The sequence below is a fragment of the Panthera onca genome, chromosome C1 (assembly GCF_046562875.1).
Source record: "Panthera onca isolate mPanOnc1 chromosome C1, mPanOnc1 haplotype 2, whole genome shotgun sequence".
Classification (NCBI taxonomy): Eukaryota; Metazoa; Chordata; class Mammalia; order Carnivora; family Felidae; genus Panthera; species Panthera onca.
Window position 1 is genome coordinate 188,539,139 of NC_138346.1, and position 25,651 is coordinate 188,564,789.

Below are 25,651 nucleotides of genomic sequence, written 5' to 3' on the forward strand. Positions count from 1 at the left end.
GAACCAAAGAAAAATATCCCAGAACACCTTAATTTAAAGAACCTGACCTAGAAATTGCCATATGGCCACCAAGGTTTCAGCTCTGAAAGGAAGACAAGGAATGCTGAGTCATTCTGCTCCTAAGAGACAAACTGCCACACACCCTCATTTCCAGGTCAGGTGCATCTTTTTGGTCTCGATGTCTATCCCTGAGTTTGTGACTATACTTGTTTTTTGAGACAATAAACTGCCATTGTAAAGACCTGTGGGTGATCAAAGAACTTAATTTACACTGGTGGCTCTGTCCTCATAGAATGGCTCATCACAAAAACATTTACATGGCCAAAAATGATCTCCCGAACAGAACCTAATTACAGTAAAAGTCTCATACGCTTCAAATTAGCTTCTCATGCCCTTCACTCAATCACCCAAACATTAACTGGAGGCCTACTATGTATGGAGACCGGCTTCGGAACATACATTTGAGGGATCCCCAGTCGTTTCGGGAGACAAAGAGAAGACAAACTTCGTAAATAGATAAATTACAATAAAATATGATGGATGCTATTTTAGAAAGATACACAATGTTACTTGGCAGCAAATGGGAAAGAGATTGCCTGAGGGGAGGGGAGGGGAGGAAGTTCAAGAAAGACTGTACAGAGGTGAATCATGGGAGCTGAGGATGGAGGAGGAATAAATTTGCCACATGAGGGGCTCCTGGGTGGCTCTGTCCGTTAAGGATCTGACTCTTGATGTCGGCTCAGATCATGATCTCATGGTTTTTGAGATCGAGCCCCATGCTGGGCTCCATGCTGAGCATGGAGCCTGCTCAGGATTCTTTCTCCCTTTCATCCAGCCCCTCCCTCACTCACATGTATTCTCTCTCTCAAAATAAATAAATAAACTTAAAAAAAAAAAAAGAAAGAAAGAAAGTTTGCCATGTGAGGGGAACTGCACCAGATGGGCACCTTGGGCCAAGGGAATCGAGTGCACGGGGCACGGGGAAGTCAGTGCAGGTGATGCATGGGGCAGAGTGGAAGAGAGGAAACAAATTTGCTGAGACTGGAATTCCTGAGCGCTGGTCCTCACTGCCAGCCAGTACTGTGTGCCAGACACCCTAGTGACGTTTTTGAGAGTTAATTTGCAGAAAGAACCTCAACAGCTGCCTGGCACACAACAAACACTACACATATTTTGCTTTGACTCTTACTATGTGCATTTTGGTGACACATGCACCACCACCTTAGCCTGTGGTTAGGAACAATTAAGAAATATTTGTTGAATGAATGAAGAACTTGTGGTTTCTAAGAAGGAACAGAGATGCTACATCCCACGGAAAGGTGAAGGGAAAGTGTTTTCTACAGGATTGCTTCAGTCACCTGAAGGTCATTCCACTCTTCCCAGTGGCCATTCCCACTCACCCCATCCAAAGGTAGGCTGGGGCAGCTAGATCACTGGTTAAAAATACTCATCACAGGGGCACCTGGGCGGCTCAGTCAATTAAGCATCCGACTTTGGCTCTGGTCATGACCTCATGGTTCATGGGTTCGAGCCCTGCATCGGGCTCAGAGCTGACAGCCGGAGCCCAGAGCCTGCTTTGAATTTTGTGTCTCTCCCTCTTTCTCTGTCCCTCCCCCGCTTGTGCACACTCTCTTTCTCTCTCTCCCTCTCAAAAATAAATAAACACTAAAAAAAATACTCATCACAAAACTTTGCATTTGCATGGCATCTTCAGCTTACTTGTATTATCTTGTTTAAAATAACTGCCATCTTTAAATCCTAAACTTTTCATCTCTTGTCTGAATATAACCTGAAATTCTGTCTCTGGATCTAAGGTCCCACTAGCCTCCACAGGGGGAAGCTCAGGAAAGAACTGAAGTAATTGGCTGAGGTCCTGCCCATACTGACTCCTGCATCAACCCCTACACTAATCTGAAGAAGGAATGAAGGAAGCAATGGTATGAATGAAGACTTTGTAAAGGTGGTTCATTAAACAACTAAATTTTAAAATCACTTTGAAAAGTCACGCTCTAGCCTCAATGTAATTTAATTCAGTTCAATTCCACATCCACAGGAAAAGGTACTACAGGCTGTGGATGCCCCAGCACAGACTTATTCCGTATCCACAGCTGGAAATCAGACCAGGTCTTTAACTGTCGCTACTGCTGACCAGCTGGGTGGCACTGAGTATCTTTGAGCGTGTGGTTCTTCATTTGTAAAATGAAAGGGTCGGGATGGACAATCCCAAAGGCTTTCCCAGCTCTCACTCAATAATTTTCAAATGGGAAATTGCATTAATATCAGTAACTATTTCTGTATTTCAAAGCCAGTAAGTTCTAGAGTTCATTTCAGAAGAATACTTGGCTCAGCCAATCACCAAGTCTTTTCTATAGTTTGACTGCAGAAGAAACTGGGAAATAGAGTGCATATCTTTATTCACTCAAAAATATATATCGAGTGCCTATTATTGTAAGACACTATTCCAGTCATCGCTACAGCACTGAACAAGCAAGCGAGATCACCCTTCACACCCTTCCTTTGGACGGAGGAAATAGTTATCTGATAGGTTTGTTTTATATTATATAAATTGTGTGTGGCTATCTCTGAATTAGCAAAAGATTAAAACTGCTTCAAAAAATACCTGTTTTCAGTTTCTCCTTTAACTAGGCAAATAACCATATTTTCTTCTACTGTAAGAAGAAGTAACTCCTAGTTTGTGAATAGATTGAGCTACAGTCACAAATAAATTCCTATAAACTTTTAAGACACTGAACAGAAGTGTTTAAATGCTTTCTGCAGCACCGAGAATTTAATTTTCTCTTTTTCTGGGATGAATTCTTTAAAATGTTTTAAAAAATTTTTTAGTAATCTCTACGCCCAACATAGGGCTCAAATTCACAACTCCAAGATCAAGAGCCACATGCTCTACCAACTGAGCTAGGCAGGCACCCCTAAAAGGGGATTTTAGATACAAAACAGCACTTCCCTACTCTTTCACAGAATGTGTGATGGGTTTACAACAGGAATATGATGTGGAATTTCAATGACTATATCTCAAAAATGGCATCTTTACAAGCTGCAAAATAAAGAAATAAAATGAAGAGCAAACAAACTGACCTTGGGGGTAGAAAAATGTATACTAGATCTAGATCAGGAAAATATAACAGATTGTTCCATTTAAGAATTTTAGAGCTGCAAGAACCACTTAGTTTTTATAAACAAGAAACCTGAGATTCAAAGACATAAAGGGACCTGGCCAAGGTAAAGCCAAGATACTTGTTAGTAGCAAAGCTGTGGTAAGAATTCAGCTTTGCAGAACCCTTATTCAGGAATCTTACTCTACGTTGACTGTTAAGCGTTTTAACAAATCGGGAATAGAGAGACAGTACCCCTTATAGATGACACATTGCTTTAGATTAATGTGTGACACCTAATGTTTATAGTATATTTCTCCAGCAGGCTATATAATCTGATATTACTTATGAAGGGTTTAGATAAATTTATGGATGAAGCATCTAGAACAGATCCATTCTACACAGGTCACATTCAAAATGCCTGTAAGTATCCTGTTCAGAATTTGGAATCCCTTTCCTCTGCTAAAGAAGAGTAACGAATCATGAGCTTATTTAACCAGGTATGATTGAAATATTATGAATGGTGTCCCAAAAAGCACCCTGAACTGGGCCCCAATTCCCTTCGCCCCCAGCCCTACATCTGATCCCCCTGAAGTAGCTGGATTACTTCCAGAGTGGAGGCTGGAGCGACTCAAACTGCAAACCAGAGGGAGGTTCCTAAGCCACGGATTCCTGTCACAGACTGCTTGTATTAAAGATAATTAAGAATATCTAAAAACATACTTAACCTTTTGAGGTCAGGGTCACAGATGATAACCAAGTCTTACCCAAAAAATGTCTCTTGGACACAGCATAGAGAAATCTGAGGCCAGAATGGTCTGTACCTGAAATCTTGGCTTTTCTGGAATCGGAATTCAACACTTTTAGGAAGGAGGATGAGTTTAAAGAGAAGCCATCAACGGTCCACTCTCCCACTTACATACTCAAGAGGTGACTCCAATCGTAAATGTCTTCCCCTATGTAGGTTCCTAGTCTGGGAATGACATTCTATGTAGTGCATTACTGACGCTTACACGCTCCTAGAAAACTTTTAAAAACATTCATCTTAATGGCAATTTTGTAAATTTAGTGAGGGTTTCCATAAAGCTATACTGACAGAGTATGGATGCGAGCGGAATTTGCAAATTTTCCTCGGACCTCCAGACGGCTTCAGGTGAATTCGAGTTCCTCCCAAAACAAAGTCCCCTAAGTACGTGAAATTCCGTTCTCAAATCTTGGTCTCGGAGCAGATGGTGGTGGTCAAAGGAAGCTCTCAAGGTTAGGGGCTTTCTCCAACCCTAGGAGGGCTCGCGGGGGAGGGCGGCTGGTCTGCGGGGCCCGAAGGAGACTTGGCTGGGGGAGGCCCGGGTGCGCGCGCCCACCGGCCGGCTCCCGGGGACCCCGGCGCGCCTCCCCGCCCTCCCGGGGCCCGCCTCGCTCACCGAGGTGGCCGCCGACGATGGTGACGGCGATCTGGTCCATGAGCACCGCCCGGAAGCGCACGTCCTGTTCGGAGCAGCGCTGACGGAGAGCGCGCAGGATCTGCACCTGCGGGTAGTCCTCGCGGATGCGCCGGTCCGTCAGGAACCAGAGCTGGGAGCACATGGCGGCCAGGGCGGCGGCGCCCGGCGCGGCGCGGGCCCCCTCGACGCCCCGGGCCGCTCGCTCGGGCTGGCGGGCGGGCGGGCGGCCGGCGTCCCGGGCGAGCGCGAGCCGCGGCTCCGCTCCCGCCGGTGCGCCAGGCGCCTCTGCAGCCCTGACCCAGCGAATCTGCCCGGCCACTCAGCGCCGCCGCCGGCCCGGGCCAGCCAATCAGCGCGCGGCGGCGGGCGCGGGCCGGCCGCGCGGCCAGCTGCAGAGGCGGCCTCCGCGGGCGGCGCCCGGGAGGGGCGGCGGGGCCGGGGGCCTGCGGCGGACGGGGGAGGGGCGGCGCCCGGCGGACGGGCCCCGGGGAGTCCGCGGGTGGCAGGCGGGCGACTAGCGCGGCAGCCGGAGGGCATCCCCGCCCCGCCCGGGACCCCGGTGGGCGTGGCGTCGCCGGCCGGGGTGGGACGGCGGGAGCGGGAGGGGCCGGGGCGGCGGCCCGCGGGGCGGAGAGGGTGTCCCCGCTACCCCGCTAAAGATGCGCAGCGGGCGGCGGGCTGCGTCCCAAACGCGGTCGCGAGCGGCGGGGTCCGAGGGGCACCGGTGGGCCCCAGCAGAGTCCCGGGCAGGGCCTCAGGGACATCCCAAGGGGGATTCTGGGGCCTGGCGAAGGTCACCCGGGAAGGCCCCCAGTTGGACCCTGGCCTCGGAATTCTCTGCCGAAATCCCGGCCTGGAGCTGGGGTGGAGGGTGGGGGGTTTTGAGGGGGATTAGGCTTTAGCCGCCTCCCATTCAGATAATTTGAAGGTACATTTCTCAGGGTCTCAGATTTTCTTGCACTGGACACCCCCAACTAGTTTGCGGCGGCTGTGGGCCTCAGAACCTCAATGTGATGAAAACGGGTTTAAGAGTCCTTTTAGAAGGACCACTGGCTGATCTTCCCCCTCTCCACCCCCACAGGCCGTGCAACTGAGTCATCTTTAAATACCGTCCTTGGTCCTAGCCAATTGCATATTCTGCCTGCAAACAATGTTTGAAGCCAGATCCCTTCTAAATAACTGCAAGACTGAAGTTAGCCATCTTTGAAGATCGCAATTGCTCTTCCAGCTCATTAAAATATATGACTTTTTTTTTTTTTGGCTTAGGGAAGCAAGAGTAATTTCAAGGCAGGCCCAGCAGTGATGACTTGGAAACCCATCTTAAGATGTCTCAGGTAAGGTACAGGCTTCACTGTAAATATCATGCAGATGTGTGCATTTACCCCACTAGATGTGCCTTTGGAAAAGTTATATCTAAATAGAATTTCAAAAATTAATTCTTTTTCAAGCAAGGTTAACTAAATCCTTTTGTGTTGCAAAATGCCCCCCCCCCACTACCATGTATTTTCTTCAAGAATCAGTACACTAGTGCCCTATGGATTAGTAATTTCCAAAAATTATCTTTTTTTATTTATAATTTTTTTAATGTTTATTTATTTTTTTGAGAGACAGTGTGAGAGGGGGAGGGGCAACAGAGAGGGAGACACAGAATCCAAAGCAGGTTCCAGGCGATCAGCACAGAGCTCAATGAAGGGCTGGAACTCATGAACCATGAGATCATGACCTGAGCCGAAGTCTGACCCTCAACTGACTGAGCCCCCCAGGTGCTCCCCCCCCCCCCAAATATCTTCTAACCACAGATGAGCTTGGGCACTAGAGACTCTGTCTTCTACGTTGGCCATTTCCTTGATGCTCCATGGTATTCACCTTGTTGACCCTGGTGCTTCCTATGGGGCTTTTGCAGTATCACACATAGCATGTCTATGAGATGACGAACCGTAGTTTGCTGGCACACTTGTTTACTGAAAACCGTATAAGGGTCTGTAAATTTAGAAGTTGCTTATCATCTATGTCCATAGCTATCTATACAAGGCTAGAATACTTAAGTCATATGAAGATACAGATGCATATCCAGGCTTGGGGAGAGCAGGGTCTGCTTCCTCACTGTCTTTGCTCTTCCTTGCTAGCAGGTTAATACCACCCCTGTGGTCTCCCTTTTCTAGGATGGGTGACAGGTGAGGACGTGGGACAGCGGCATATCCCATTAGGAGATGGCTATGCTTGTATAGGTGTAACGTTTTGTTATATTACGGAAATTCCTCACGCACAGAGATATGGTCCCAGGTTTAGGATTATTTTTCCCAGATGTAGTATGTTATGTAACTTTCTCCATAGATGACTCCCAAATTCACATTGAATCCTGACATCTTTTGAGCTTCAACAGTATAAAACAGAATGCTGTCCTGCCGTTATCTCAACATCCCTAAAGCCAAACTCACTCTTTCCCCCTCCATTCCAGATTCTACTCTTTTTTTTTTTTAACGTTTATTTATTTTTTGAGAGAGAGAGAGAGAGAGACAGAGCATGAACGGGGGAGGGTCAGAGAGAGAGGGAGACACAGAATCTGAAACAGGCTCCAGGCTCTGAGCGGTCAGCACAGAGCCTGACGAGGGGTTCGAACTCACGGACCACGAGATCATGACCTGAGCCGAAGTCGGACACTCAACCGACTGAGCCACCCAGGCGCCCCTAGATTCTACTCTCTTAAACAGTAAGGAAAATATATTATCTCATGTGGCAGGTAGGGCAGCTTTAGATTTAGTTCATTTAACAGCTAAATAACATTCTCAGGGACCCAGATTCTTTCCATTTTGTCACTCTGACCTTCCTAGGTTAGTGCCCCTCGTAGTCACAAAATGGTTGCCACAGTTCCACCTAACACATGCATACACGTAACATCTGGCAGAAGTAGAGAGACTGTTTCTTCCCATGTATCCCTTTTATTATCAAGGAAAACCTGTCTTGGAATTCTTCAAGCCATCTTCCCACAATCTCATATGCTGACATCTAAACCAGTCACCATCAAGGAGGAAGAAACTATCATGAATGGCTTAAATTAATTATGATTCGCCCCTGTGGCTGAGAATTAGACTTTTTTTCCCCAAGCACGTGTAGACTTAGGTGAATAACCTGGGCAAAATGGGGGTTTTCTTAGGAGGAATGAAAGGAGAATAGATGTTAAGGGGACAAATAGCAGTGTTTAATACATGTGGTAATACAGTAAATATGTCAGCTAGGTTAGGCTGTGGTAACAGATGATCTCAAAGTGTCTTACGACAACAAAGTTTTTTTCTTGAAATACCCTACATGTTCATGGCAGGTCAACTTGGCTATATTCTAGTTTGTCCTTATGCTGGGACCCACACTGGACCCTTATCTGGAACACAGTTGGTCTCATGAAAGAAGAAAAGTGATCATGTGAATCCCACAGTAATTCTTAATATTTCTACCTGGAACCGATACATGTTCTTGGTCACAAAAAGTTCCTCTGGCCAACTCTGACGTCACTAAGGAAGGACAGCAAATATTTGTTTAAAACTGTGACCAACAACACAGCGGGCCACACACAAGGACCAGAAATAACCAGATCTTGCTCTGCTAATCATCTCTCCTCTCCTTAGAGTTCCCAAGGGGACTATGCACAAGAAAGAAATTGGAATCGAAACCAGTGGATTATTTTATTCATAGCTGAGCTAGCACCCAATAACCTCCAGAACAGAAATCTGCCGCCAGAAGACTAGGTTGAATGACATGGCATAGGTTTAAGGCTACAGTGAAGCTCCCTAATTCCCTGTTCCCTTTCCCCCCTCTACATTTTGGGGCCAGTATGTGTGGGCATGCCTGCAGAAAGAGGGGAGAAGATGATCAGATCTGCAAAGCAGACCGGATTTACTTTTCTTAGTGTGTGCTAGAGACTGAGCCGGGCCACTTAGCAGGAAATGGGGAGCAAAGCAGCACACACGGCCATGTGACCTTTGAAGACAAAGTGACCGTAACCATGTAAAATGTGAACTCATTAACGTACTGGGTTTTGAGCAATCAGATTAACAAATTTTTCCTTCTGAAGGAAACCATTAAGAAGACAGGGCATTCTCTCTCTCTGCCCCTCTCCCACTTGCTCTCGAAATAAACAAACAAACAAACAAATACATAAAAGGGCAGAAAAGGGAATTCCTTCCTATGTTCCCACACTCTCACTTCTGTTCTTACTCTGTTAGGAAGAGGAATAGAAAAGTGGCCTGTGCATCATCTATTTGCCTCCTCATCTAGACAGTAAGCCTCTTAAGAACAGGGGCTAAAGCATTGTGTATCACTGTTTCTACCTGCAGTAGGTACTCAGGTAACTGTTGATAATAGTTATGACCATCATTAAGAGACATCATTGCAATTTCAGTTGACAAAACTGTGGTCAATTACAGATAAACAGTTGGCCTTTGAATAACACGGTGGGTAGAGATGCCGACCCCCTGCACAGTTGAAAATCCATTTATAACTTTTGACTCCCTAAAAACTTAACTACTAACAGCCTTCTGTTGACCAAAAGCCTTACTGATAACATAAACAACACATATATTGTATATGTGTTCTACACAGTATTCTTACAAGAAAGTAAGCTAGAGAAAAGAAAATGTTGTTAAGAAAATCAAAGGGTGCCTGGGTGGCTCAGTCAGTTAAGTGTCTGACTTGGGCTCAGGTCATGATCTTGCAGTTCGTGAGTTTGAGCCTCGCGGCGGGCTCTGTGCTGACAGCTCAGAGCCTGGAGCCTACTTTGGATTCTGTGTCTCCCTCTCTTTCTCTCTGCTCCTCCCCGTGTCTCTCTCTCTCTCTCTCTCTAAATAAACATTAAAAAATTTTTTTAAAAAATCAAAAAGAAGGGAAAATATACTTACAGGACTGTACTATATTTAGTGAAACAAATCCATGTATAAGTAGACACACACAGTTCAAATCTGTGTTGCTCAAGGGTCAAGCGTACTAGGTTTTGTAACCTGGGATTCTGGGGCTATATTTCTCATCTTACTTTTAACCTTCAGTATAGACTGGCACAAATGGGTATTGAGATGTGGGTGTGGACAGTGGAAAGAAAGTGATAGTCTTCATAAATATTACATATGACCCTAAGCAGATGGATGTGCCAAGTATATAGAAGATCAAAATTCAATTGACCTCAATAAATTAGAGAAATGGTCATCAATGGCAGGTTAAAATGCATTAGGTAGCGAAAGAAGCATCTTTCTCTCTCTCTGTCACACACACACACACACACACACACACACACGCAAACACAAACACACAATTCAAGAAATTCAAGAAAGAAAAACTGGCCGGGCAGAAATGTGGCCAAAAAAAACCTGATAGATGCGGCAAACCAATAACAGAACGAAGAGAAAAACAGCAGGATATATTAACAGAAGCCTGTGAAGCCAAATTCATCTTCACCTCCCTGGGACCTTGCTTAGTGCCTGGCACACAGTGCACGTTGCTAAGTATATGTGGAAAAAATGCATGACTTTGGCTTTGGTCAGATTATCCGTGCTGTTCCCTTCCTCTGAGAAGACTTTGCATAACCAATTCCTGTCCATTCTTCAAGGCCCAGCTCAAATACAGTTCCTGTCTGGTGCCTTCCTTACCTGGTGCCTTCAGCCTACCCTCAGCTAGAAGAACGCTGTTTCTGAATTTTCATAAGTGATGAATATGTGCTAGTGATGATTATTCCAGTAGTGGGCATTGGGTAGCTACTGGGTGAATAGTAACTCAGATTAAGACAGTCCAGTACACATAATTTCGAATTATAGAAATAATAACTAACAGAAGGGGTCTGCAATTCTATAACTGTTCATCATTGGCATTGACTCTGACTTTCTGTGCTCTTGTTTCTTCTCTCTGTGCTGTATGTAATCCAGGTGTCAGTTTTCCCCTCCTCCTCTTATTCAAGCTCACACCCCTTATGCCCTCTCCTACCAGCATCTTAGTGAACAAGATAGAATTTGCTGAAGGGGAGACGTGATTTATGTCACGTGGGCTGTAGCAGCTGGAACCCCGCTACGACACACCTCTTTCTCCAGAGTACACACTCTCCGCTTCTGCCACGGGGATCTCTTCCCATCCCCTACCCCATCCTACCTCCCAGCCTCCAGCTTTCCTGCTCTTTACCTTCCCTCCCACCAGCCCTATGTAGACTTCTCAACCCTTCATTATTCAGAGGAATGCATTTCATCCTAGTTTCTACATCCAAACCTGTGCCCAACGAATGACCACGTTCAGCAAAACCGCAAGTTCTTCCAGTTACAGGACCTTCCCTCTTCAGGAAATAGAAGGCGATTATAAATAATATTTTTCTTTTGTAAACCTAATTAACACAAAACGACTAAATGGGGTTTTTTCATGAAGTCTTCATGTGGAGCTTGTTGGAGCCAGCTTTTGAAGAGTACAGCGGACACAGGTCTGCAAGGCAGGGTACAAAGAAGACGTCCAGGAGGGGATTGCCGGCTGCTGTCCTGCTCTGGATGAACTAGACTCCCAGAACCAGGTAGGAGTTTATAGTTCTCAAGGGGCTTGCCCTATCTGTCTGGAGACAAGGCTGCATAATTGCTTATCTTGTTATCTGCCAGCCCCAGCCTCATGCAGCTGTAATCATTAAGACAGATAGTTGTTCCGTCGGCCTTTCCTAGCTCCTTAGCCTTTTCTGACCAAGTCGGGAATTCTATTAGAAATCCTAACACTATCTTTCCTTTCCTCTCATGTTAGGGAACAGGCTATGCTCAATAACAAAAAGACCCCAGAAGACAGTGACTCGACAAGAAATTTCTCTGTCACTCAGTAGTCCAGTAAGGAGGATGTCCGGGATGGGGAAGTAGCTCTGCTTCACTGGTTCAACCCTGGACCCAGGTTCCTTTCATCCTACTGTGCCACCAACTCATTGTTGGCATGTTTGGGGCCGGCTCTCGTGGCCACAACTGTGTTCCAGGCCTCTGGAAGGAGAAAGAGAGGAAAGAGGAAGTGGACAAGTGGCCGCCTTTGAAAGATGTAACATGAACATTATACTCCTAACTTCCATTCACATCCCAAGAACCTGGACCCATAGTCACATCTACTGCAAGGAGGCTGGAGACTGTACTCCCCAATTGGTTAGGTGTGTGCCCAGCTAAAACTCAGTGTGGGGTGAGAAGGGCTTCTGTTACTAAAAGGAAGAGAAGAAATGGACATGAAGATGAAGAACAGCTCCCACCGTACCTCCCTATCCTTATGTGGGGATAAGAGACCCTACGGATGTGCCACTCTAGTAATCTCCAGTTTCTTCAAATTCCCTGAATATGCATTTCTGTGTCCCAGCTCCACGACTGTTCACGGTAAATCTTTCTCACTTTTCGTTGCCTGCTAGCATCGGCTCAAGTAGCACCTTCCCCAGGAAGTCTTCCTATCTTAGTTTGGGGTAAGTGGCCCTTCTTTGTGTTCTGATAGTGTCATGGAACCAGGCTGGAACGCTGGCGGAAAAACCAAGCGGCACTCGGAGATCTTGGTGGATCGGAGATTTATTTAACACCAGCGGGCTCAGAGGAGACTGTTTTTCCAAAGATCTGAGCTCCGAATGAAGGGAGGAAGGGTAATTTATAGTGGTCAGCTCCCATATCTGTGGCAGGCTTGTGCGCGTGGCAAACAGGGCAAGAAGAACCTGGAAGAGGGGCCTCCAAACTAGAGACCAGAGCTGGTTTTAGTCCCGTTGGCCATCTTACGGTGTAAAACTGTATTCATTTTCCCAACGGTAGCACACTGTGCATTTTTCTCCTTTGGCAATTGTCAAAGTCCTCCAGTATCTGCACACGTGTGAAATCATCTCCTTGTGCTCTGTTTCTGTCTAGACTGTAAGCCATTTGAGAGTAGTTTTGCTATGTCTTAGTCATATTTGTGTCTTACTACCTAGGTTGAGCTGAATTCCTTTTCCCGCCAGTGGGTGAAATAAGTTGTGCCATCGCCTGACCCCCTGCATGCCCACTGAGGTATAGCTTTCATCCGTAATGGCCAGGCTGTCTAAGTGGGCATTCTTCCCATTTGGACAAAAGGACTAGCCTGAAACCCTGGCAGGTCTAAAATCCTGACCCTCTTCCTAGCTCTTTGAATTCCTGTCCCTCGTGAGCCCAAGACCTGTTTTTGTTACCCTCTAGGGGCTGGCTGCCAACCTAGAACCATGGTATGACTGCCATTTGCTGACATTGATCTTAGACCCTTCACTAGGTCTAAGCTATGCTTCATCTGCTGTGTACTTCCTTGATACTGAAACCAGCTGGAACTTAGTCCTGGCATATTCTTTATCTCGGGATGTTGACAAATGACCCTTTAGCTAGGTCAGTTTTCCCTAGTTCTGCTCCTGGTGGGCTCTGGCCATTTCCCATTCACCACTGGTCATCCTGCTAAAGCTCTATCATGCTTGACCTGTGAATAAATGTGCCCATGTTAGGATTAATAAGTATTGTTTGTACCTTCTGTTTGAAGATAACTGGTCCAAGATAGGAATCAATTCTTAGCTTTGTGGCATATCACTGGCACAAAGGGATATATACTTTTTGCTTTATATAGACTTTCTTTGGATGAAAAATTACTGGTGTGTGTATATATATTTTTATTTATTTTATAATGCACATTATAAAATATATAAAATAAACATTTTGAGAGTATATATATATATATATATAGACACACATATATATAGCTTAAAATATAAATATTTGAGTATGCAAAACCAGTGTATTGAGCAGGTTACTCATTTGCAAATATGTTTTATTTTTACAAAAGGAGTTGCCAGTAAAATCTTAGGAATTAATATGTCTCTCTTTTGGTGCAACTTTAGTAATTATTCAGTAAGGCAGAATTCCCAGTTCAGATGGATGATTTGGTCAGCCACATAATCTGTCCTTCTGTATATCAAAGAGATGGGTCAGAAGCAAGGAAGTTTAACCATAAAAAGTCAGGAATTTGGTCAAATCATCCAAAGACCTTGGGAATATCCAGGGAACTGAGAGGCAGGTAACTCTTAGCATCCTTGAGAATATGAAGATGCATTGGCAGTTTGTATTGAACTGAAGGTTCCCAACTCTAAAAGGTCACTTAAGAGTTAGAGATAGGGGGGCACTTGGGTGGCTCAGTCAGTTAAGCATTCGACTCTTGATTTTGGCTCAAGTCATTATCTCCTGGTTTTGAGTTTCAGCCAACAGCATGGAGCCTGCTTGAGATTCTCTCTCTCCCTCTCTCTGCCCCTTCCCCCGCTTATGTGCACACATGTGTATGTGTGTGCATGCACACGCTCTCTCCCTCACAAAATAAATAAATAAACTTTTAAAAAGATTTTTAAAGAATTAGAGATAGGTCCCACCTGCATGTACATTTGACAATTTGCAAGTGACAAATTCCGTTTAAACTAGCATAAGCAAAAAGGGAATGTACTGGCGGCTTACAACCCTTGGAAGTCTAGGAGTGGACTTCAGTCACAGCTAGATCTAGGGGACTAAAATACATTTTCAAAATTGGTCTTTCTCACTCTTTCAATCCCTGTCCCTTCCTTTCTCTCACTCTTACTCTGCTTCTTTCTGACATTGGCCCCATTCTCTTCTACAAGAGATACGTTCCTCTACATGGCAGAGAAGAGGGCCCCCATTCACATTCTTAACACTCTTTATCTGGAAGGCCACATGCCTTTTCTTCTACCTTTAAACGGAAAAAAAAAAAAAAATCCCCAGGAAGAACCTGATTGGCCTACCTCTGGGCTAATCATAGCCAAGGCTATTGGGTTCCTTGGTTGGCTGGGCCCTGTGGCTGTGAAGCCGGGAGGAATAGTTGGCAGCCTCACCAGACTCATGCAATTTGTGTGGGTCTGGGCAGACAAAACAAGAACTTTCCACCACATTCTCCTTTCTCATGCCTGAGAGTCCCCAACTAAATATCTCCAGTGTTCCCACGAAACAGCCCAGGCTTCATGTCATACTTTCGATGTTTCCGCTCTTAACGTTCCACAATGATCACTGCTTGCTTTCTGTGTGGATTCCTGCTCCATGGTTCCCTTGGATTTCCCGCTGCTTATGTTGTTGATGCCACTTAGCTGGACCGTGGTTGGCCACTCTGGTGCTCAGGCCAATGCCTGTGCTGTGTTTCTTTCCTGCACCTCCTTTTAGTACTCTATTTGGAGATGTGCCCGTGAGTTTCCCAGATTATCTGACGGGGGCCAGTCCAGAGAGTTGTGCCATTATGTTCAGTTGTAGAGACTGTGCAGTGCACAAGGGCACCCAGTAAGGGCAAGCATGGGGACCAAAGTCTAGCACGAAACGTAGTTCATTAATGTTGAGTTACCCACCCACCCACCTGTGTTCTCCAGGAGGAAGAAGCACTTTTTCTATTTGTACTAGGGTCCTGATCCCTGCCCTCAGGAACTGTGACTGCCCCTAGGCAGCTGAAGGCTACCAGGAGCACAGCTCCTACTGTTTCCTCTGAAAAGCAGAGGAACAGCTTCCTCTCTTGTTTGCCATTGTATCAAAGAAATGCCATTATGTTCAACATAACACCGGGGGAGCAGGAGGGATCACAGGCCCATCCCACCTTGTCATCCAACTATAACAGCCTCATATGCCCTCTCAATATGCCAAAGCAAACAAATAATGAAAAACCATCACGAATGTGACAGAGCTGTCAAAAGCACACAGTCATGAGCTGTGGAAATTATGAAGCATTGGGGGGTTCTATGTTTTCTGAAACTGGTACATCTCTTATCAAGATAGAAAATAAAATCTAAGAAAATCTGTCATGGGGCAGCTGGGTGTCTCAGTCAGTGTCTAGGTCTCAATTTTGGCTCAGGTCATGATCTCGTGGTACATGAGTTCAAGTCCTGCATCTGCTTGGGATTCTCTCTTTCCCTCCCTCCCCCGCTTGCTCTCTCTCTCTCTCTCTCAAAAATAAATAAATAAACTTAAAAAAAAAAAAGAAAAGCTGTGAGAACCATCTCACGGAAGTACTGACCATCACACCATGTCAGGGTAAGCCATGCTCACATTTAGTCACGCTGTTAAGACCATGATGGCTCTCCGATGTGCCAAGGCAGGCCTTTGTAGTGTTACATGCAGCTTAAACCTGGCCCTCTCCTGTTCCCCAGAACATAGAGAAGATACCAATGGCGAGAGACTGGGCTTGACAAGGTTAGGTAATAGCCACCATGTTGGTCCCAGAACTACCATACAAACCAAACCTGTAGCCCTGATGCTGCACGTGGCCGATGATACTGCACCCTTTCTTTTGTGATGAATGCTCTCCTGGGAATCTGGAGTCCTGCCTGCAGTTTGCTTCTGTCAGCCCTCCCCTGCCTCCTTTCCCCCAGCCCCTCAGACATACCTACATACACAGCGTGGATATGGCTTGAGTTCTTTTCCTGGAAGGCTCCTTCACAATCGGGCAAAACAGAATGCAGCAGAAAACTGGGAGACGTGTCATCTCGTTAATACTCCAGCAGTACCCAAATCCCACTTTGATCCCAGTGGGCACTCGCTCCAGTAGGGATAGAGGAGGATGTGGCCGCTGTTGCCATCTGGGGTGTCCCCTGGAGTGGTGACTCAAAGGTGGTCAAACGTGTATACATTTCTCAATCTGTGTCTCCCCTACCACTGCCCTAGGGCTTTATTTTTCGGTAGAAGGGTGTAAAATTGAAGACACAGGACTGCTTCCTACTCTGCCGCTCAGATGTTCTCCTGTTCTCCTTTTGTGTTATCCTCCATAAAACTAAATCGGATGGGGTTCTAGCCAGTGATAGGGCCAGGGTAGGAGGGAGGTGTGGAAGGGATGTGTCCTGAGGTGGTTACCGAATCCATCAAAGAGAGTTGGAAGAAACTAATCTAGAGACAGTGGAGATAGTAAGATAGACAGCCCGAGGCACAGGAGCTTCTATTTGACTGCTCACGATTAAAGAAAATTTAAAAAAAAACACACCAAAAAAACTGTGAAGAAGGATACTTTCAGCAATGAGAGTGAAATATCTGTGAATAATTCATTTTCAAACTCGTTTGCCAAGGGAGAGCATTCATGGGGCTAAACCCTTGATGAACTAAACCCTTGATGAAAAGCAAAGGTTGCATGAGTCACACCCATTACTTGGAAAAACTAATAGTAATTGACTCGGTCCCTTCTTGCCAGGGAATCGGACAACACACTGTGTGGTATTTCTTTGGTCCCGTCTCTCTGAAGACTTCAGATTGTATTATTTTTAAAATCTTGATACCAGCTAAAGCATCAGGTAATTTAGTCATGTCCAGTAGAAGAGAGTGTACTGTATACAGCAGACAAGAGATGGGATACATGGGGGGCAGCACAGGTAGTAGGAAAAAAACCTACTGAATTAGGAGACCCACGTTCTTGTCCTGCAAGCTAGCACTGTAACTAGCCAGCAATGGAATGTTAGAAAAGTCACTTAACCCTCACTAGTCTTTACCTGCAAGATGAAGAATTTTAAATTAGATAACCCATTATGTAAATAATCTCTAAAGCCAGCTCTAAAATACTATAATTCCAGAGCGCCTGGCTGGCACAGTTGGTGGAGTGTGTGGCTCAGGATCTCGGGGTTGTGAGTTTGAGCCCCACCTTGGGTATAGAGATTGCCTAAAATCTTTGAAAAATAAAATAAAATACAATGCTATATAATTCCATAGTCTTATTGGAACGTCACTAGGTATTCGAGAAACTCATAGACAAATACCAGGAGCCAGGAGTAAATGGACTGAACTGAGCCCACCCGCAGAGGAAACAAGCCCATGCTGGTAAAGGCTAGAGAGCTGCAAAGTCTGCCGCTGTTTTCCAGGGAGCTGTGTGATGGCTGGGCACAGGGGCCATGGCAGACAGTCCTGGGAAAGTACTTAGTCCCAGGCTCCCTAAATGTTCCTTTTGGTCTAGGTGTGAGATTAAGGTACATCTAGGGTCGCCTGGGTGTCTCAGTCAGTTAAGTGTCTGACTTCTGCTCAGGTCATGACCTCACAGTTCATGAGTTCGAGCCCCGCATCGCATCTGTGCTGACAGCTTGGAGCCTGGAGCCTGCTTCAGATTCTGTGTCTCGCTCTCTCTGCCCCTCCCCTGTTGTGCTCTGTCTCTCTCCAAAAATAAATATTTAAAAAATTAAAAAAAAAAAGATACATCTAAAAGTGCTCTGTGATTTGCCTCTTTTCCCCTTTTGTCTATTATAACTAGAGAAATATATCCCAAGAGATCTACTCACACAGTAAAGTTCTTCATTGTGCCTATAGAGGCTGAGGCTGTACACAACATAACAGACCAGTGGCTAACACTAGGATAAAGAATTATGTTGTTGTAGCCATTCTAGATGTGCCTAAATGTGACCCAAAGGTTACTGGTTGCCCCCCGGCCTTGCTTGATATCGTTCACGTCCCTAAGATATGATCTGTACTTTGTTGATGGCGCAGCTTAGGTTCCAAATGCCCTCTTAGTTGTTTACAAGACAGGAGAGAAGGCCCTGGCTTATAGGAGACAAGGCTCAGTCTAGGTCTGGAAATATGCATCACATTCCCACAGGCTGCAGACGAGACCTATGAGACACCTAGGAAGTCTTTCTGAACGCCAGCGTTTCAAGAGATAGTCCCAGGCTATGTGCAGATCCTGTGTCCCAACACAAGAGTCCTGGAATCAAGGCAAGGCATCCTACTGCATACACTTGCTTTCAGTTGAGCACAATACACCATGGCCTTGACTTCCCTGGGGAGTATTACTCCAAAGCTTAGGCCTTATAGGGGTAATGCTTAACACTTCTCTTTTCTATCCAAGTTCTGAACCACTTGATAAACAAGGCAAGAGCTGGTAGATGGAGGCCAAAAGACTATGTTTCTATGACATCAGAGAACGTGGCTTAGATGTGAGAGTTCAACTGTCTTCTTAATGCTGAAACCTAGAGTTAGATGGATTTATCACCTAGTCAGAGAAATCACTGAATTCTGTAGGACTCCTCCATAAGGGAAGGGCATTTATAAAATACACAACATGAAGGAGCAGAGCATAGAGCCTGCTAACTCTGGCCAGACACACTCCCCAAAGGAAGGAGATAGGAAAGGGGTTCTGCTGTGCATACCTAGTTTTGTCACTGAACTCAAACTTGTCTGTGCACCTGATGTGCCGTAGGCCAATGTCTTGAGACACCGGTTTTGAAGCAGAGAAAGCTTTGTTACCAGAGGGCAGTCCGATGAGGAGGCAGGGGATCATTTCCAACAGCTGCATTGCCCTGCTGAGCCTAGGCACAGCTTATGTATGTTTGGAGAAGAAGATAAATTCATGAGAGGAGGGTGAAGGGTTTCTTGAAACCTTAAGTGGGGGGGGGGGGGGGAGGGCTTGAAACATCTGGAGGTATACATGCTTCCAGACAATGAAGTGCCATTCGGGACTTGGTACATCAGATAGTTTTAAGGCAAATGTCAGCATCTGTGTCCCGTCAGATTCTTATAATAATCAATGTGCAAACAAGTGGTAGAGTTACAAGGGCACAGTTGATGATTGGTCGTGCACTGGGCTTAAGACATGCATAAAACATAATTAAGTAGGGAACAGAACAACATGGAGATACGTTAATAATATAACTAATACAACTATTGGGGTGCCTGGGTGGCTCAGTCGGTTAAGCATCAACTTTTGATTTTGGCTCAGGTCGTGATCTCATGGTGGTAAGATTGAGCCTCATGTCATGCTCTGTACTGGGCATAGAGCCTGCTTGAGATTCTTTTTCTCTCCCTTTGCCCCTCCCCCACTGAGTGTGTGTGTGTGTGTGTGTGTGTGTGTGTGTGTGTGTGTGTGTTCTCTGTCTCTCTCTCTCTCTCTCTCTCTCTCTCTCTCTCTCTCTCAAAAAAAAGCTATAGTGTTGTTTCTGCTTTCAAACAGGTCTAGGAACCAATTGTCCAGCCTCAGATTCTCCTTTCAAACTTACCAATCAGATAACTTACTCTCCTCCCCAGTATTATGCTAAGAGTACTGCACCTGCCAAACGGAAGGGATGTGTGAAATTGAGAGGAAGCACTGTTCCACCAGCCACTCTTCCCATTAACAAAGTCCTAGACCTTTTTCTAGTCTCATAGGGAGGCTTAAAGTTTCAGAAGTGAAACAGCACATCTAACCTACCCCTCGGGACAAAATAAATTAAGTGCTCATAACACCCACCCAGCAGAACACTGTTCATTAGGGTGCGGGGGATAAAGAATTAGTAGGATAGTAGGTTCATCCTGTTTTCTTCCAGCTCTATGTCCAGAGTACCTTCCTCTTTTAGGGTAACCAGGCCTGCCACAGGGTGTGGTGATAGTTGAATTGAATAATTACTTATTGAGGAATTGCATAATTACCTGGTAGATGCTGAATTCCTGTTGAGATCCTAGGAAAAATTGAATGGTGAAGGATCTTAGGACATCCTCCAAGAATATCAGATTCAACATGACACAAGATTAAGGACTAGCTTATCGTTGGTCTGTTATCCCCACAGATGATATATCAGAAACTAAGATTCATTCTTCTTCTTTTTTTAATATTTATTTATTTTGAGAGACAGAGAGAGAGCATGCAAGGGAGGGGCAGAGAGAGATAGGGTGAGAGAGCACAAGCAGGCTTTGTGCTGTCAGAGCAGAACCCTACTTGGGGCTTGATCCCATGAACCAAGAGATCATGACCTAAGGAGAAATCAAGAGTCAGACACTTAACTGACTGAGTCACCCAGGTGCCCCACATTCTTCCTTCTTTTTAAGTAAGTTTTATAGGGGCACCTGGGTGGCTCAGTCGGTTAAGCAGCTGACTTCAGCTCAGGTCATGATCTCACGGTCCGTGAGTTCAAGCCCCACGTCGGGCTCTGTGCTGACAGCTCAGAGCCTGGAGCCTGTTTCATATTCTGTGTCTCCTTCTCTCTGACCCTCACCGGTTCATGCCCTGTCTCTCTCTGTCTCAAATATAAATAAATGTCAAAAAAAAAAATTTAAGTAAGCTTTATAATGTAAAACTTTAAGATTTACAGAAAAATTTAGATTTTGCAAAGATAGTAAAGATACTTCCCATGTACGCTGTGCTCAGTTTGCCCTATTAGTAATGTCTTATATTACTATGGCATATTTGTTATAATGAACATACGAACAATGACAATATATGAGCATATGAAAATATTGATACATTATTATTATTATTATTATAGAATAAAAGGTCATTGCCTTTTGGGAGGAAGACCACAAGAGGTAAGGGTTGTTAAAAAACAAATTTGACTTATTTATTTATTTTTAGTTATCCAAAGGGAGTTTTGTTTCCTTTGTTTTTTAATGACAGAGCTGGGAGTGTGGCTACATCTGCCCCCAGTGTCTTCTGGGACCTAACCCATGTCAGTACTAACTGGAGGAGAACTCTGGGGTCTCCATCATCTAGATATCTGTGTGTTGGAGTGGATCCAAAACCATTTTCTACAGAGATTCCTGTCCCGGCCACGTCTTTGCTCTGCTCACCTGTGTGAGGCTCTGGCCCCAGGTCTCTGCCCAGCCCTTCAGTTTTTTACAAGCAAGTTCAGTCAGTGCTGCTCCCAGCTGGGTCTGTATTTAGCATGAGCAGAATAGCTTCTGACCCACCACTTGTTAGGAATCAAAATGCTTTCCATTGTTATTAGTTTGGCTCAGAGAAGCAGTATTTAGGGAGGATTGCTTGGAGAACATATATAATCTTTGAATCTTCCATTTATTTATTATTTATTTTTTTTAAAAACAAAATTCAAGTGAGTAAATTTGAAGATCTAATTCACTTTATTAAGTGATTCATGAGTTGGGCAGCATCCCACCCAGCAAGTAGGAGCTCGAAGAGTTGTATAAAATAGAAGATTGTTATAGGGAGGAGGGTGGGCAAGGAAGTTACTAGCAAAAGAAAGAAAAGATTGTTTCAGGTTGGGTCACTTCTCTTAGTGGAAAGAGCAGGGAGTTTTACGTCCTCTTCCTTTGTTGGGGGGTGGGGGGGGTAGGGGAGGGAGGGACCCGGTTGGGCGGTGTGGAACAGTGAGGGCCCATGTGACAGATTACCTCACTGGTGCTTATCAGAAAAAAAATTTTTTTCAATAAGCTCTACACCCAACATGGGGCTTGAACCCCTGACCTCAAGTTTAAGAGTTACTTGCTCCACCGACTGAGCCAACCAGGCACCCCAGAAAATTCTTGACTGACCTGTTAAGACTACATTTCTGGGGGAGGTTGAAATTGCATTTAGGTTAGGTATTAAGCCCAGGTTTGGTGAGTTGGTCTAAGTGATGCCATTTTGGGCTTATGGTTTTCTTTTTAATAGATGCCAGTTTTCATCACATTGTATCAAGGATACATACTATCAATATGACTTGTAACTACTGTTGTTGACCTTGATCACCTGGTTGAGGTAGTGTTGGTCAGGCTTCTCTACTGTAAAATTACTCTCCCCTTCCCCCTTTCCATACTGTACTCTTTGGATAGATGTCACTCCGCAGCTCATAAGTAAGGGGAGGCAATTATATTCCACTTCCTTTTTTTTTTTAAAGTTTATTTACTTACTTTGAGAGAGAGAGTGAATGAGCAGGGGAGGGGCAGAGAGAGAGAGAAAATCCCAAACAGTCTCCACTCTCAGCACAGAGCCCGACACAGGGCTCTATCTCACAACCATGAGATCATGACTTGAGCTGATATCAAGAGTTGATACCTCCTATCAGTTGATACCTGATATCAAGAGTTGTTCTACCTCCTTAAAAGCAGAGCAACTACATAAATTATTTGGATATATATATATATATATATATATATATATATATTTTTTTTTTTTTTTTTTTTTTTTTTTTGCACGGGACATTTGTCTCTTCTCCCCCATTTACTTATTTATTCAATCATTATTATCACCTAGTGACTTCTTATATTCAATTGCTATTCCTATCTGCAAAAGAAATGGACATGTAGTTTTGTAGTTTGTCTGTTTTTTTTCTGGTCACATAAATTCTGGTCAGAATTTAGGAGAGAATCACATTGGATTCTCATGGATATTTATTCTGTACATTGGGTTATAACCCAATACTACTTTGTTTATTTTGTTGCTTAAATTGTACCAGTTTAGGCCATTAGGAGCTCTTTCAGGTGCTTCCTTTGCCTCTTTGACATATCCCCATCACTGTCTTATTTTTATTTATTTATTTATTTATTTATTTATTTATTTATTTATTTATTTATTTCTATGTCTTTTAGCACTCCATTACTTTCTGGCACTACAAGATGCTTCAGGCTCATCTTGAATATTTCCTATCCCAATCCTAGAATCAGCCATTTCTCCAAGGAGCCAGAGTTTATCCTGATTTGCATATTTGTATCTAAAATGAACTCATTTGGGGCGCCTGGGTGGCTCAGTCGGTTAAGCGGCCGACTTCAGCTCAGGTCATGATCTCGCGGTCCGTGAGTTCGAGCCCCGCGTCGGGCTCTGTGCTGACAGCTCAGAGCCTGGAGCCTGTTTCAGATTCTGTGTCTCCCTCTCTCTGACCCTCCCCCATTCATGCTCTGTCTCTCTCTGTCTCAAAAATAAATAAACGTTAAAAAAAAAATTAAAAAAAATAAAATGAACTCATTTGAGGGGCACTTGGGTGTTGTTGTCATTATTATTATTATTATTATTATTATTATTATTATTATTATTTTAAGTAATCTCTATGCCCAACGTGGGGCTCAAACTCACAACACCGAGATCAAGATTCACATGCTGCACTGACTGAGCCAGCCAGGCATCCCACAAATTTATTATCTTACAGTTCTGGAGGTCAGAAACGGGCCTTATGGGACTAAAATCAAGTGTTGACAGAGCAGTGCTCCTTTTGGAGACTTGAGGGACAATCAGTCCCTTGCCTTTTCAGCTTCTGGTGGCAATCCACACTGCCTCATGGCCCCTTCCAGCAATGGCATCTCGACTCCTGCAACCTTTAACATATTCTTATTTTATGGGGCGCCTGGGTGGCTCAGTTGGTTAAGCATCCGGCTGTTGATTTCAGCTCAGGTCATGATCTCACGGTTCATGGGATTGAGCCCCGCACTGGGCTCTGTGCTGACAGCACAGAACCTACTTGGGATTCTCTCTCTCCCTCTCTCTCTGCCCCTCCTGCTGCTCATGCTCACACTCTCTCTCAAATAAATAAAAGAAAGTAGAATGTTCTTATTTTAAAACCTTTCATTTAATCACATCTGCAAAACCCCTTCTGCTATGTAAGGTGACATACTCACAGGTTTTGGGGATTAAAACTTGAACATCTTTGGAGGGCCATTCTTCTATCTGCCACAAACCCCTACAATGAAAAAGTGACATTTGCTGGTAAATCACAGTCTTACCTATTTCCTTTATACTACATAGGACATTCTAAATCTAAGTATTTTTGACAGCCTCCGACAATCATCTCTCCTTTTCTCAAAAGGAGATAATAACAATATTATCTAATAAACCCTTCTAAACAACATATGTCAACTTTCTGGTATTTTACCACCCCCCCAAAGTAGCACAATTTTCCGAATTCTAGTGATATCATCCCCAATAGCAATTTAGAACATGTGGCTTAAACAATCCATGTAGTTGATTTCCTACTTGAACCAAATGCTCTCCAGACGAGAAAGAATAAAGCCTTTATCCAGGTTCATAGGGTCATAGTGGCTCTCCTGGCCTGTTTCTTATCTATGTGTTTTCCATCCTGGCATATAAGGCTCATCTGTCAATCATGTAGATGAGAGAATCTCCAACTATGTGTCCCATAAGGTGGGCCCAGTGTATTAGAATTAAAAGTTAAATAATTATGGATTTTTTTCCAAATGGAAAAAAGTTACAGTGATGAATAGATTGTTATACATTTCAAAAATGTTCCCCATTAATCTTCCTTAACACTGGTGCTTCCTACTGCTTGCCTGTCAGCACGTGCAAGCCGACAACAAAAGGAATGAATAGGAAGCCAATTAAAATTAATAGAAAAAAGTCAAAGATAAGAATAACAAATCATGCCTGGCTCGATAGCTCATGGTGCTTTCCTGTAATTTTATGTTGCATACATCTAACAGAGAAATATTTTGCTAGCCAAAATGCTGTATCACATAAAGGACTCTAGATGTAAAGGATAAATATCTTTCCCTAAATAGGATGGAGACTATACCACTATTTCTTCATTGCGTTGTAGAATCTTAACAAAAGGATACCGTTTTTGTCTTGTAAGAGGCCAATTTAATCCTGCAGGGGCAGGAATATGGGCTTTGGAACCAGGTAAATCTGAGTACAAACATCTTCCTAGCTTCATGACTGTGAATATGTTGCTTAAATGGATAATTTGAATTCGTTAAGAATTACATTTGGTTGTGTGTAGGTCATAAAGCAGCTGAAAAGTGAAAGAGGCTGATTTCTCCCTCAAAATAAAGAAGTGCAGAGTTAGGTTGTCCCAGTTTGGTATGGTGGCTCCTTGATCATTAAGTTTCTAGTTCCTTTCTGCATGCCTCACCATCCTTAGCACCTTCTAGGTCACTCATGGTCTAATACGGCTTTTGAAGCTCTAGTCACCTCATCTGCTTTCCAAGCAGCAGAATGGATGAAGGGAGGAAGGACAACAGAAGTTTTCCAGGAGCCCCACATAGTGACTTCTGTTGATATCTAATTGGTGGCTCCTATCTGCAGGGCAAATGGGAACTGCAGTTTTTCATCTGCACACAGTGCTCAGAATTTGGAAGGAGGGAATCACGTTAGATTCTGTGCAGCAATGCCTCACCAATCCCCAGTGTCCATGATTCCCTTCTTTAAGAAAAAAAAATTTTTTTTACATTTATTTCTTTTTGAGAGACAGAGTGAGACAGAGTGCGAGCGGGGGAGGGGCAGAGAGAGAAGGAGACACAGAATCCAAAGCAGGCTCCAGGCTCTGAACAAGAGCTCAGTGTAGAGCCTGACACGGGGCTTGAACCCATGAACTGTGAGATCATGACCTGAGCCAAAGTTGGACGCTCAACAGTCTGAGCCACTCAGGCGCCCTGTGATTCCCTCCTTCTAGTAATAGAATCATTACCACATCTGCCTACCACTAGTTTTCCCTTGCATGAGTAGAGCCTC

General features: G+C 44.4%; 1 protein-coding gene and 1 long non-coding RNA gene across 4 annotated transcripts in view; both read right to left on the reverse strand.

The window, feature by feature from the left end:
• The window catches only part of RIMKLA (ribosomal modification protein rimK like family member A), a 36,621-nt gene extending 31,799 nt beyond the window's left edge, over positions 1 to 4,822 (reverse strand). The window contains exon 1 of one of the 2 annotated variants that reach the window (XM_060626166.3): positions 4,535 to 4,822. In XM_060626166.3, coding sequence (XP_060482149.1) covers positions 4,535 to 4,697 — 163 coding nt within the window. In that variant the 5' untranslated portion in view covers positions 4,698 to 4,822. The remainder of the gene's footprint in view (positions 1 to 4,534) is intronic. The other variant, XM_060626167.3, reaches the window with a different exon arrangement.
• Positions 4,823 to 11,407: 6,585 nt separating this feature from the next.
• LOC144617260 (uncharacterized) overlaps positions 11,408 to 25,651 on the reverse strand; it is a 48,022-nt gene continuing 33,778 nt past the window's right edge. Inside the window, exons 4-6 of one of the 2 annotated variants that reach the window (XR_013557622.2) lie at positions 23,803 to 23,864; positions 15,926 to 16,130; positions 11,408 to 11,526 (exon numbers count right to left, since the gene is read on the reverse strand). This is a non-coding gene — a long non-coding RNA (uncharacterized LOC144617260). Of the gene's footprint in view, positions 11,527 to 12,148; positions 12,248 to 15,925; positions 16,131 to 23,802; positions 23,865 to 25,651 lie in introns of those variants that run through there. The other variant, XR_013557623.2, reaches the window with a different exon arrangement.